This window comes from Notolepis coatsorum, assembly GCF_963971535.1.
Source record: "Notolepis coatsorum genome assembly, chromosome: 6".
Lineage (NCBI taxonomy): Eukaryota > Metazoa > Chordata > Actinopteri > Aulopiformes > Paralepididae > Notolepis > Notolepis coatsorum.
This window is the reverse complement of record NC_140170.1, coordinates 167,897,527-167,911,906: the sequence shown is the minus strand read 5'-3', so window position 1 is coordinate 167,911,906 and position 14,380 is coordinate 167,897,527. Positions and strand designations below refer to the sequence as shown.

Sequence of the window (14,380 nt, the reverse complement as noted above, 5' to 3'; positions counted from 1 at the left end):
ACCACGTAACCAGTGTGGGATATCATCACTGCTGTCCATGTATCCCACCGCTTGATTAGCCTACTTTAAAGGCCAGTAGCGGACAATTACTTAAGCTAGCGTGAAGATGATAGTATCATTATGAAACTAGGAATCCAAAGGTACCAGCCGTGTCATGCTAACTTACTTGCTAACTTAAAAGAGGTAAATTTTGCTCAAAAGTAATTGGCTATCAGACTTATCCAGCTCCAAACTAACCTTATTATATCAGCCTTTAAAAATCCACTATCAGTCGACCTCTAGTATGTACAAGTATTCAATGCTAGATTTATAGTATTTGTCAAGAGCTGTTTTTGTCTATTTAGACAACATCTTAGTGACTGTAGCCATGGGTGTTTGAATGACCTCAGCTCTGAATGTATTTTATGACGGTGTGCGTGCGTGCGTGCGTGCGTGCGTGCGTGCGTGCGTGCGTGCGTGCGTGCGTGTGTGCGTGCGTGTGTGTGTGTGTGTGTGTGTGTGTGTGTGTGTGTGTGTGTGTGTGTGTGTGTGTGTGTGTGTGTGTGTGTGTGTGTGTGTGTGTGTGTGTGTGTGTGTGTGTGTGTGTGTGTGTGTGTGTGTGTGTGTGTGTGTGTGTGTGTGTGTGTGTGTGTGTGTGTGTGTGTGTGTGTGTGTGTGTGTGTGTGTGTGTGTGTGTGTGTGTGTGTGTGTGTGTGTGGGGTTTGGCATGTTATTGCTGGCTTACCAGCTAAGTACAAGGACTGAGCACCACATGTGGAGTCCATCTGTAAACGATGTCCCTCCATCCTTCGCCTTTTACGAGGAAAAGAAACACACTTCATCATTTTTATTGAGTACCTGATTAGCACAACACACTTCAGTATAGAATAGATAAATAGATAGATAAATAGATAGATAGATAGATATATAGATAGATAGATAGATAGATAGATAGATAGATAGATAGATAGATAGATAGATAGATAGATAGATAGATAGATAGATAGACTAGATTGTGTGTGTATGTATGTATGTCTACTGTATATGTCACTCATTTGTGTGTGTATGTAATGTATGTATGTATTGTCTACTGTATATGTTACTCATTGTGTGTGTGTGTGTGTGTGTGTGTGTGTGTGTGTGTGTGTGTGTGTGTGTGTGTGTGTGTGTGTGTGTGCGTGCGCGCGTGCGTGCGTGCGTGATTGATTGATTGAAAATTGGATTAACAGATTGCAGAATGGGTACAATACAGTACGGCTCAATAGGGAGGTGTAGTCTGACGTCACTGGTTGTTCCACCCGTATAGAGATTTATCATTGGGAAAATGGATTATCGGCTATTGTAACAATTGGAACAACATGGAATTTGAAAAACTTTCCACTTTTGCACAAAATGAGTTCCCTTCTATCACTAACATTATTGTTTAAGCATTTTTGGTTGAAATAAAATTCTGCGATTTTTTTTTATGATTAATTGCTAATATTTTCATGTTGAGCTATAGATTGTGGATGAATAAGCACAGAAAGGTACACCTTGCCAATGTTAATGCTTTATTTGTTTTAAACGAGACGATTTAGAAATGGGCAATGGGGAAATGCATTGGGTTGGACAGAGGGTGGAACACGAAAAACGGCAATGACGTAACCACTACACCTCCATACACACAACCAGAGAGAGACTTTCGTCTTGTTTACATCAGGGTCCCCCATTTTCAATTCATCATAACATATATGACATACATGACATACAGGTAGACAGTACTGTTACATCTAGACATTTATGACATACCAGATCTACAAATATACAGTACTGTTTATGAGTACAAAAGGAGTCTAAAAGGAGAGTACTGTATATACATTTGAGGGGGAAGAAACTGTACATTGGAGGAGGTTGGGTAGGTGTGGTCGGGGGGGGGGGGGGGGGGGGGTTGGATAGGTGGGGTGGGAAACTGTACATTGGAGGTGGTTGGGTGGCCATATGCCTTTTTACAACGCATCCGCATTTCCGGGTTCCCATTTTGCGCTCTGATTGGCCAGGTCATGTGACATGAGCGCCAATCGTGGGACGGCAAGTTTCTACACTGGTTAAGCTTAGGCACTCTTCGAAGTTGGTTAAGGTTAGAGTTTGTCTTAGAGCGTGACGGCAAGTTCTTTCGCCGGTTAAGCTTAGGCACTCTTTCGAAGTTGGTTAAGGTTAGAGTTTGTCTTAGAGCATGGCGATAGAACGTCAGGTAGTTTGCAGGCTGTTCGACGCGGAAATGGGCAAATGCGCTATCGGGCGCACATGTCACATGACCTGGCCAATCAGAGCGCCAAACGGGAACCCGGAAACACGGATGCGTTGTAAAAAGGCTACACAAGGTTGGGTGGGTGGAGTGGGGGGGGGGGGGGGGGGGGGGGGTTGGGTATGCGAGGTGGGGAAACTGTACATTGGAGGGGGTTGGGTTTAGACATTTACAGGGGCCAGTTTCGAATTGCGGTCTTCCGTAGGTGCTCTTTGAGAGTGCTTTTGAGAGTGGCTAGTGATTAGGGATGTGAATTGATAAGATTTTATCGATACGATTCCATTATCGATTCTGTTTATCGATACGATTCTTTATCGCTTCCCTTATTGATCCCTGACACATTTATAATTTAAATAAATAAATTGGAAATGCAACAGAACTAAGCTGGTTAGAATAACAACAGGCAACTTGACATTTCTGATTGTCATTTATTGTTGTCATGTCAGAAAAATACAAAGACTGTAAAAAAAAAAAAATATTATACACTTAAATAAAATAATGTATTTGAGATTCTCTTAAACTAATTTATTTATTTTTTTAAATGTTTTATTTTTAAACTAATTTAATCTATTGAATAACGACCTGTTGAATGCAACTACAGTTCAATATCTTAAACTAATTTAATCTATTGAACTGTAGTTGCATTGAACAGGTCGTTATTCCTGACTCAGGAATAACCAGCGTGCGCACACACACACACTCGCTCGCCCCCACCTTCCCTGAGCCCAGTCAGCTGTTATTGCTCTCTGTTGCGTGATTGGTGTGTCTGTATCAGCTTGGTTAGCTAATGTTAGCTAGCGTTAGCTCCGCGGCTAATCTTAGGTTACCCTGAATTAAATCAATGACTAGGTTCTAAAACATTGGAGTAGTTTTCACTGCACATAGAAGCAGTCAAACAGCGGGAGCATTTCGGGTGCATATGACCAAAACAGAGGCAATTTCGAGCCCTTAAGGAATCAAATAGTCTGCTCTATGGCTGCATGCTAACGCTAACGTTATGCGCAACGGTAGGAAACACCTGGCAGCGATAAGAGGAATCGATAGTCACGGAGGCATGCGATTCCTGGAATCCCAATGGGAACTGGTTTTCGATTCCCATCCCTAGTAGTGATTCACATTCCTTTACAGCTGTGGGTAGGGCGTTCCACATTGATGTGGCATAATTGCGAAATGTGTTTAGTCCCTTGTTTGAGCCGAATCTGGGTTTAACATGATTTGTGGAGCTCCCTCTGGTGTTGTGGTCGTGGTGTTCACTGACCTTTGGGAAGTATTTTGACATGTACATGGGTACCTTAGTGGTGTAGTGTATCTTGTAGACCAGGCTCATTACAAGTTGCTGTACCCTGTCGTCTACTCTAAGCCATCCTAGGTTGTCAAAGTGGGCAGGGGTGAGGTGGGTTCTAGGAGTAAGGTGTGTGTGTCCGTCCGTCCGTGCGTGCGTGCGTGCGTGCGTGCGTGCGTGCGTGCGTGCGTGCGTGCGTGTGTGTGTGTCTTGCCTTGACATGGTCCATCATAAGGAGCAGGTCAATCTCAGAAGACAGTTTCCTGTCCTAACCAGCTGTTGCAGATGACAGAGAAATGGAGAGAGGGGGAGAGAGTGTTTCTGTCTCTTCTCCTCCTCCCCTCCCTTCGTCCCTCTTGCACATGGCTTGACACGGGCTGCTCCTGTGTGTGTGTGTGTGTGTGTGTGTGTGTGTGTGTGTGTGTGTGTGTGTGCGTGTGCGTGTGCGTGTGCGTGTGCGTGTGCGTGTGCGTGTGCGTGTGCGAGTGTGCGTGTGCGCGCGTGTGTGTGTGTGTGTATAAACTAACCCATGTTCTCCGTCTCTCTCTCTTCCAGGTGACGGCCACCTGTATTCCAGACCCAGTGAGTATTGATTCATGATATTCTTTGAATCGTTCATTAATTCACTTAGTTTAATATTGTTCGGTATCCTCTGTTTCACACATGCAGACGATGTGGCCCACCACAATACTGGACCCACCACAAATAGATTTTTACAAATGGATACGATAACGTTCAAACTGTTTATTGCTTTGCATGCATGGCTGAACCACCTGCGGGACACAGTGATGTCTCTTTAACATCTCTCTCTCCTCTCTCTCTCTCCCTCCCTCTTTCTATCTCTCTATCCTATCTCTCCCTCCCTCTTTCTATCTCTCTCTCTTGCTCCTCTCTCCCTCCCTCTTTCTGTCCCTCTCTCTCCTCTCTTTCTCTCCCTCCCTCTTTCTCTCCCCAACTCTCTCATTCTCTCTCCCTCGCTCTCTCCCCCCTTCTCTCCCCCCCCTTCTCTATCCCCCCTCCCTCTCTCTCATTCTCACTCTCCCCCTCTCTCTCTTTCTATCCCCCCTCTCTCTCTCCTCTCTCCCTCCCTCTCTCTCCTCACTCCCTCCCTCCCTCTCTCTCTCATTCTTTCTTTCTATCCCCCTTCTCCCCCCCCCCCCCTCTCAGCAGGGCTCCATTAAATCCATATCACAGAAGAAAAGGGGCTCCTTACCCAGGTAAGTAAAGACCTTGACATCTTCACAGATGTCTGAAGAAGTGGTAAACAATAGATGTGCTTCTGATTGGAGAGCCTGTTTTTGATTAGACCAATCACGTCCAAGGTCTCTCTGTTGTACATGTCCTGCCAGAGACCTTTCAAAGGGAGACTAACTAAGCTCACTGTAATCTCACCACCGTGCCGCCCAATGATAGATCAACAATGATGGATAATCAAATTAAATAAGGACACAAATATAGTAACCCTTGTGTCCACACTTTTGTTACTGACCCAGTGTTCGCAGGTCTGGTGGACCCACAATATTAAACATAAAAACAATAAAGCCATAACAATTAATGTAAAAATACTTAACAGATCTTAACTTTATCACAATTACAATCAGTCTAGACACCATATATTGTTAATATTTGCCATTTACCTCTGCTAGACCACATTATTGAAACTGAAAGGTTGAAAGGTGGAGGCAGACAGTGAAGGAATACAGTGAACCTTTTTGTTAAAGGATAACTCCACTATTTTGGGAAATTAGCTTATTTAACATCTTCCCTGGAGTTAGACAAGAAGATGCATACCTTTTTTGTCTCTGTGCGTGCATTTTAGCTTTGGGAATAGATGCTCCGTTAGCATAGCTTAGCTTCATCACTGGAAGTGAGGCAGGACAGTAGCCTTACAGTGCCTTACAGTGTATTGCAAGGTCTGACATTGACCAAACTTGATATGCATGACCTTGGTGGGCTCTAGGTCAACTCCTGAAAAGGGGGTCAATGTCAGACTTTGCAATCAAAAGTTAGGGGGCTAATAACCCTTGCCATAATTTCAGTGCGCCCCTAACTTTTGATTGCAAGGTCTGACATTGACCCCCTTTTCAGGAGTTGACCTAGAGCCCACCAAGGTCATGCATATCAAGTTTGGTCAATGTCAGACCTTGCAATACACTGTAAGGCACTGTAAGGCTACTGTCCTGCCTCACTTCCAGTGATGAAGCTAAGCTATGCTAACGGAGCATCTATTCCCAAAGCTAAAATGCACGCACAGAGACAAAAAAGGTATGCATCTTCTTGTCTAACTCCAGGGAAGATGTTAAATAAGCTAATTTCCCAAAATAGTGGAGTTATCCTTTAAGTTTTTACTGTATTTACTTGTTTTCACCTACAATTTCCACACTGTTGGATCCAGTGGACCTGAAAACCACATATGATCACCTTCTTAAAATAATGGCTTAATTCACTTCTTGACGAAAAAATTAGTTTTTGCCTAAGTAATCTCTTCATGATGCTGGTGGCCACCTCTGGTAAAACTGCCTACATCCTTAACCCTTTCACTACCACATGACAAAGGGTTAACCCTTTCACAACCACACTACAGAAGGTTAACCCAGTGAAATGTAGGTGGCCATGCCCGCCTCGATTGTGCAAAAATACAAATAATAAAATAGAATAGATAATAAAATAGAGTAGACATGATAAAAAAAGTTATAAGAATAAAATACAATGCTAAGCTTAAGAATAAAGGCAATGAGTAATATATACAATAATGTACAAATATACAGATCTGTTTTTTATTAAAGTTACCTTTTTGTAGTGTATTTGTGTGTGGGGTGTGTGAGAGAGGGATAATTACGTGATGAAATATATTTGAAGAACTGATGGAACCCCCACCTCCCCCAGGAGCAAGAGTGTGGAGCGAGTGATGGAGCACGTGATGGAGCACCACTACGACTTCGACCTCACCTACATCACGGAGAAGATCATCTCCGTCTTCTTCCTGCCCGAGCTGGAGGAGCAGCGTTACCGTGGCAACCTGCAGGAAGTGGCCGCCATGCTCAAGTCTAAGCACCAGGACAAGTTCCTGGTACGGCGTTGAGAACAGGAAAGAGCCACGGCTAGTGAACTGTCCCGCGTTACGTGATCCATGACGTGATGATGTCATGACCCCCCACACACACACACACACACACACACACACACACACACACACACACACACACACACACACACACACACACACACACACACACACACACACACACACACACACACACACACACACACACACACACACACACACACACACACACACACACATACACGTGACCCCTGCTGGTCTAGGGTCAGATCCTCACCCGCACCTTCTCCTCTGTGTGTCCACTGCTCTGTCTCAAAGAAAGATCAAATAAGAAGAAATATATTAATTAATTAAATCTTTATTTAATCTCGATGGATCATTGAGATCAAGCTCTCATTTACAAGAAAATACACCACACAGTATAAAAAGTGAAACAACAACAAACAAGTAATAAAAACAATTGTTTTTAAAATAATTGTAATGATAAAATGTAATAGAAATTTGAGTTATTTGAAACTGCAGACTGTGACAGGATTATTGGTGATTAAAGATCTAAAGTGACCAATAGATACTAGTGTGTTGAGTTTCAGAGTGGATTGTCACATGTTCCATGTGTTTCGGGGCAGAGAAGCTACAAGCGGATTTCCCAAGTTCAGTGTTAAAGGGGAACTATCTTATAAATGGCCTTTTTCAGTGTTTAGCATTGTTTCCTAGCTATGTGGACTTATATTTATATGATCTATGTCTCTAATTCTCATATTGGCGCATTCTTCCAATTCTCCTCTCACAATATTCACCCTCACTGAACTGAGTCATCTGAAAATGTGATGATTTGTGATGTCAGAGAGACACCGCTGCATGTTAATGTCCCAGATGCCGCGAAGGCCACACAGTGGTTTAGGAGCCCAGCCTCAAAACAGCTTAAGATCTTCAGGTAGAAAAATGCTGTTTTTGAGGACTTGATTAGAAATACAAAACAATGAATTAAAAAATATATATAATTACAGAGGTGTTCCATAAACTCACAGGAATTGTGTAAAAGTGCCCAAATAGTGAAAGAAATTGTAAAATAGTTCCCCTTTAACTTAACGAACAAGCCAGTCACTGGAACCAGTATAATATGGTAAAAGTCTACAGGACCAGTTCAACAGTGTGGAGATGGAAGATGGAAGAGCACCAGTAATGGCCTTGTATACGATACACCTACTGTAGCCTATTGTGTTTTGCCATCTCATAAACAGACTCAATTAGTGTGAAGCGGTCAGAGAGTTGGGCGTGATGATTGTTGTTAAAACTTCAACGCGAGCAACGAGACAATGGGGTTTTTGTTCGTACGTTGGCAATGACTTACCGTCGTAATCTGCGAGTGATTAGGGACTATTGAACTAGCAGCTGCCTCACTCTCTCGCCTCCCCAGAGTCCTGTGAAGTTTATAGGTGGCTACCGGCCGACACTGTTCAGCTGCAGTGGCACGGCTGTGTTTGTGCGTCGTGGCTGGGAAATGGTTTCTGTGTGTGTGAGATGGATTTTTGCAACGGAACCCTTTGAAATAAAGATCCCTACTGAGCCAATAATGTTTACTCTGTTCTCCTACCAGCTCCTGAACCTATCAGAGAAGAGGCATGACATCACCAGACTCAACCCAAAGGTACCGGTGTTCTCTGTGTCCACATTAGTTATGTACCGGTGTTCTCTGTGTCCACATTAGTTATGAACATATCGTAGATCATGAGGAAGGGATTTCAAAATAACTGCTACTCAACCCACAGACAGGGTAGGAAAGGGCTCTATTACTTACTACTCAACCCACAGACAGGGTAGCAAAGGGCTCTATTCCTTACTACTCAACCCACAGACAGGGTAGGAAAGGGCTCTATTCCTTACTACTCAACCCACAGACAGGGTAGGAAAGGGCTCTATTCCTTACTACTCAACCCACAGACAGGGTAGGAAAGGGCTCTATTCCTTACTACTCAACTCTAAGATCTACACTGTATCATGCAGGCAAAAGCATCAATCATCAACAACATAAATCTGCGGTCCTCTAGCATTTCCATACTCTATTTCATGTTGAAACACAGCCCAGCTGTGAGACACTGTGAAGCACCGGACCGTGTTCCAACATGATGTTGACTTAAAGGAACACGCCAACATTATGGGAAATGAGCATACCGTCTTCTCCAGAGTCAGACAAGAAGATAGATACCAGTTTCCTCTCTGTGTGCTCAGTAGAAAGCTATCCGTCTGCAAGCTAGCCTAGCTTTCGGCTAGCTAGCCTTGGATACGGATCAGCTAGCCTATAGCTTAAAACTCCGGGAGTGGTGTTTTTGGCCAACAGCTAGGCTAGCTAGGTCTGTATCCGCCTCCATTCAATTCTGCTAAGCTAGGCTAGCCTGCAGCAGGGTAGCTTTCTACTGAACGCACAGAGAGGAAATTGGTATCTTCTTTTGCTCTGGAGAAGACGATAAGCACATGTCCCATAATGTTGGCCTGTTCCTTTAAGAATTTAAGTAAGACCATATTTCTAGTGTACGATCATTCCGCAACACATGCATGACTTCTCCTTAGAATCCAAGGGAGCGTTAAACTTCTCATCATCTCATCTCTCTGCCGTCCAGGTGCAGGACTACGGCTGGCCTGACCTCCACGCCCCACCCCTGGACAGGATCTGTGCCATGTGTAAAGCCATGGAGACCTGGTTGACCTCTGACCCCAACAACGTGGTGGTCCTCTACTGCAAGGTCAGCAGCGTAATGGAAACCGAAGATATTAGCTGGAAAAATATGTATATTATTGTTACAGTATATCCACCCAAAGGCCGTGTCAGAGGGGATAGCAGGGTTGTCCTTGAGGTGCATTTGTAACGGAGGTCCGTGAGTAATATCCACAGTCATGATGGACGTGTGTGGTGAAGTGACTGTGGCAATAAGCGGTACTGCGAGTTAAACTCACTTCCCCTTAACTCATTCAGCGCCAGTCACGATGATAGTCGGGTTAACTCGCCGACCGTTCAGCGCCAATCACGAGTATAGTCGGGTTTTAATCGTTATTTCTTGTATTAGCGATATCCATTCATTTTCATCCATCCAGCCTGATGTTATCGTTGGGAATGGGTCTGAGCTCGCAAAAGGGCAAATACCGCCGTCTACGCCTTCCAGCTGGTATTGCACTCCATTGGGAATGGTGTAGTTTTTTTTCTGGGACGATCCAAGCCGTGCAGGCGGGGTTTAAATACTCAGGCGAGGTAGGCCTCAACAACGATGGCATGGAACAGTAACCCTGCCCGCCCGTCATTGTGTAACGGTCGGTAATGTGGTACGGACCTCCACGAGCAGTATTTGGAATGGCGATCAGATCATTGGATTATTTCTTTTGCATTACATCAGATACAAGGTAAGAACACTATATATAAATTTCATTGTTGATCTGATATTTATTTCTACCCCGGTCAACGCTGTCTCTGTGTGTGTGGCTGTGTGCCGTTGGGTGCAGCAGGTGGAGGGGGTGGGGGGGGGGGGGGGGTTAGGGCTCTTTTCATTCTTGCACAAGGAAGGATAATAATGATGATCTAGCGTTGATTTCAGGAAGATTCGATAATCAGGCGAAAAATGACAACGTGTTTAGTGTATTCCACTAAAGGGCTATTATCGCGTATTTTCCTGGAATGACTAAGAATCACCAAAACTATACTCATATTCAAAAGGGTATAAAACGGAAATGTACAGATGAAAAAACTCAGTTTTGTACATGTTGACTGGAAGCAACTCACTGATAATCGACGGGTGTATTAGACCCATAGCTATCATTTAAGATATATTTTAAGCACTCGCAAATCTCGCAGTCCCCCCATTGATTAAAGCGGTGGCATTCTAGCGCCCTCTCGCTCACTTAAGCGATGACGCAGAATGAGTTAAAAGACACATAGACATGTTACCAAGAAGTGCATTCACCACTCTTGGTAGAGTGGTCTATGCTGTTGCCCGCGGTGCGGCCGACCAGGGTTCGAAACTCCCTCGGGCATCGACATTTAACACAACGCAGAAGGAGTAACATACGATCGTCACACATTTTTATGTAGAGTCATAATTTTTAAAGATAATAAAATAAAAAGATAAGATAATATTTGTATGTAGAGTCATTTCTTTTTAAATAATACATCCACAGAGCTTTTAGAAAGAATTATTCTAGAATTCGAATTATTGTTTTTCTCCCCCAAATAAATGTTGATTTGTGTCGGATGTTAAACAGATCTGTATTGTGTTAAGTTAAAAGGGGAATGCCACCCATTTTGAGAATGCACATGTTTATCCTGTGCCCCAGGACAGTTCAGTCACTATTCATGAACAGGCAACACTCTCTCCTTTCCAAGTGTTGAGTGATATGTGCTCTAGGGTTGCCAACCCTATCGGCCTCTGTCTTGGGGAAAGGAGGCAAGCCAAACCCAGAGATTTTTTTTTTTTTTTTTTTTTACTTGCTTCAAAAGTGAAATATTAATACTTAATATTAATAATACTTAATAACCACCAGAGAGAGAGAGAGAGAGAGAGAGAGAGAGGGGGAGTGGGAGTGAGAGACTCGTGCACCAGGTTATGCAGCACATGTAGGCTACACCTTATATGGCAACATAAGGTCTGTAAATTATTTAAGATAGAGAATACAGAAAAGAAAGAGGGCATCATGTAATTGTCTGATTCTCTTCAACACCAGTGATTTTAAAGCAACCATGGCTTCTCATCCATCTGTCATTCGTCAACACCAAAGCTGCTACGTTTTTTTTTAATCTCTGTACGTGCAGCTATATTTGTGTTGTTTTCTGGTGTACTGACTCGTGTGAAAAAAAGCATAGAATGCATTTCAACCCATACAGGCTATGATGTTCAACTGAAAAGAGTCAAATGATTTTTCTGCACGTCTGTGGTCAGTCTGTTGCTGTTTGTTTGAGCTCAGTAGTCAGTGAACCACTGACACATCACATTACCCAGATGGCTACACTCACGCGTGGGTGCAGGCATCTCTCTGAGTGCTGTTCTAGTTGTTTATGGAGCAGCCCTGGCTTTTACATACCAATTACATCACAGATCTCCCTGGTGTCGAGCTTCAGCAGAGAGCGGTGCGTGTTCACAAGTGCTGACTGTGAACTGTCCTGGGGCACAGGAAGAACACACATGCATTCTTAAAATGGGTGGCATTCCCCTTTAAATGACAACCTACCCTGTGTCATTTCAACACGTCCTTTTTGATAGTGTGTGTAGCGCTTAAGACCTCTCACCTCACCTCTGGAACTGCATATCCCCCTCTTCTGTCCTGTGTCTCCCCTACTCTGTCTCCCTCTCAGTATCCCAATTCTCTCAGTAAAGAACCTTCTCACCTGTGTCTCCCCTACTCTGTCTCCCTCTCAGTCTTCCTACTGTCTCTGTAACTGAGGGGTACAATTCCCTGACTGTATTGTTAGATATGATATTTAATACCACTACCTCATGTACTTTAACTTCTGGCCACCCAGTACAAGATATAAGTATGATGAACACTTTCCCACCTGATGAAACGAATCCACACAAATGTACCAAATCGAAGGTTTAATACAGCAAAGGGTGTATACAACGATCACTTAATTACATTTATGATTTGAAATATGGAATATGCACTTTTATGGCAAATGAGTATTCGTAGGTAAATCAACATTGAATGTCCAATCTCTGGTTGCGCAGGGAGTAAGTATACAACCTGGAATATTTAGGAAACGATAGCGATGGTACTTAAATGATTATAGCTGGATACACTAAGGGGGGGGGGGGGGTCCCGCTGGTTGTAAGACAGTAGGAGGGGGGGGGTTAGAGAAGCCGCTGGCGGTATCCCATCTGGCCGACGGTGTCTTGGGAGAATCCAAAGTCTTGGACACGGTGCCCACAGAACCTCGGACCGCAGACGAATACAGCTGGACCCTCTGTGGAACGGTATCTGCCGGTCCACAACGGAGAGACGTGAGGCGACCTCACGTGTAGAGCGCCGTCTCACCTGGAGTCCTCTCCGGGGGGTAATTCCAACACTCCGCAGTGTTGGCCTTTATCCATGGAATAATCAAAGCACACAAAGCATAATCCAAGCCGTGGAAGGCTCGCCGTCGTCCGGGTAGAGTAATCCAATATACAGGTCCAGTCGCTCTTGGCCCGGAGCTCCTCGGATGCAATCACCACTAGGGGTCTGACCAGCCTGGTTAAGCGTCCAGATAACGTCAGGAACGATGGGGGTACTGATAACTGTAGAACTCTAACCGAACGATGCACCATACATAAATAGACTATTATTAGCTTAATAGAATACGTCCAACTCGACGGTATAGTGCCAAACTATGACTATTCAACTATTAATCTACACGATATCTCACTGCCTATTCTGGGCCAAGTAGGCCTTACTACACCGCACGTGCGTCGTGGGGAGGCTTTTGCGTCTGTCACTCTGTTGGAGGGGGTAAAGAACTGGACTAAAAGAAAGTTCTACTTTACTGGCGCCATATATATATGCGCTATGAACAAATAGTACCATTCGTATTTCGCCCGACATATTACTGCGCGGAACCGGGGGTTGCCTCGACATGTTAGGCGGCACGATTGAACTTGGACCTAGGGGTATGGCAACCTGGCGCCAGGTTCTCGTCCAATGGTAGAATGAAACTATTATGGGCTGTTTAGTAGAAACGGGGATATTCAATGCATATTGTACAAGGAATATACAGGGGATATCAAACGATATACAAATACAATTAAATATATATATATAAATAAATATACATATTCGGTTTAATCTGATCCTTCACAACAGTCTCAGTAAATAACCTTCTCTCCTGTGTCTCCCCTACTCTGTCTCCCTCTCAGTCTTCCTACTGTCTCAATAAATAACCTTCTCTCCTGTGTCTCCCCTACTCTGTCTCCCTCTCAGTCTTCCTACTGTTGCAATAAATAACCTTCTGTCCTGTGTCTCCCTTACTCTGTCTCCCTCTCAGTCTTCCTACTGTCTCAATAAAGAACCTTCTCTCCTGTGTCTCCCCTACTCTGTCTCCCTCTCAGTCTTCCTACTGTCTCAATAAATAACCTTCTCTCCTGTGTCTCCCCTACTCTGTCTCCCTCTCAGTCTTCCTACTGTCGCAATAAATCACCTTCTGTCCTGTGTCTCCCCTACTCTGTCTCCCTTTCAGTCTTCCTACTGTCACAATAAATAACCTTCTCTCCTGTGTCTCTCCTACTCTGTCTCCCTCTCAGTCTTCCTACTGTCTCAATAAATAACCTTATGTCCTGTGTCTCCCCTACTCTGTCTCCCTCTCAGCCTTCCTACTGTCTCAGTAAAGAACCTTCTCTCCTGTGTCTCTCCTACTCTGTCTCCCTCTCAGTCTCCCAATTATCTCAATAAAGAACCTTCTCTCCGGATGTTTTGTTTTCCAGGGGAACAAAGGGAAGACAGGGGTAATTGTCGCTGCCTACATGCACTACAGCAAGATCTCTGCTGGGTAAGCTACATCACCTGTTGTGTGTGTGTGTGTGTGTGTGTGTGTGTGTGTGTGTGTGTGTGTGTGTGCGTGTGCGTGTGCGTGTGCGTGTGCGTGAGCGTGAGTGTGAGTGCGAGTGTGTGCGTGTGTGTGCGTGTGTGTATTTAGATGCAGTCATAAGATCTTCTTAATTAAAATACTTAATTGAAAGCCTTGTGTGTCTGTATGTTGCACCTGTTATTGGTTTATTTAATCTTACAAGTCCAAGACAAATGTTAAACTAAAGTTAAG

At 44.1% G+C, this 14,380-nt stretch overlaps 1 protein-coding gene across 1 annotated transcript in view; it reads left to right on the top strand.

Annotated features, from left to right (window-relative positions):
* Positions 1–14,380, top strand: part of LOC311229739 (tensin-2-like) — a 130,657-nt gene that overhangs the window by 92,583 nt on the left and 23,694 nt on the right. The window contains 6 exon segments of the mRNA XM_084315816.1: positions 4,101–4,127; positions 4,713–4,762; positions 6,432–6,615; positions 8,207–8,257; positions 9,228–9,350; positions 14,046–14,110. Coding sequence (XP_084171942.1) covers positions 4,101–4,127; positions 4,713–4,762; positions 6,432–6,615; positions 8,207–8,257; positions 9,228–9,350; positions 14,046–14,110 — 500 coding nt within the window.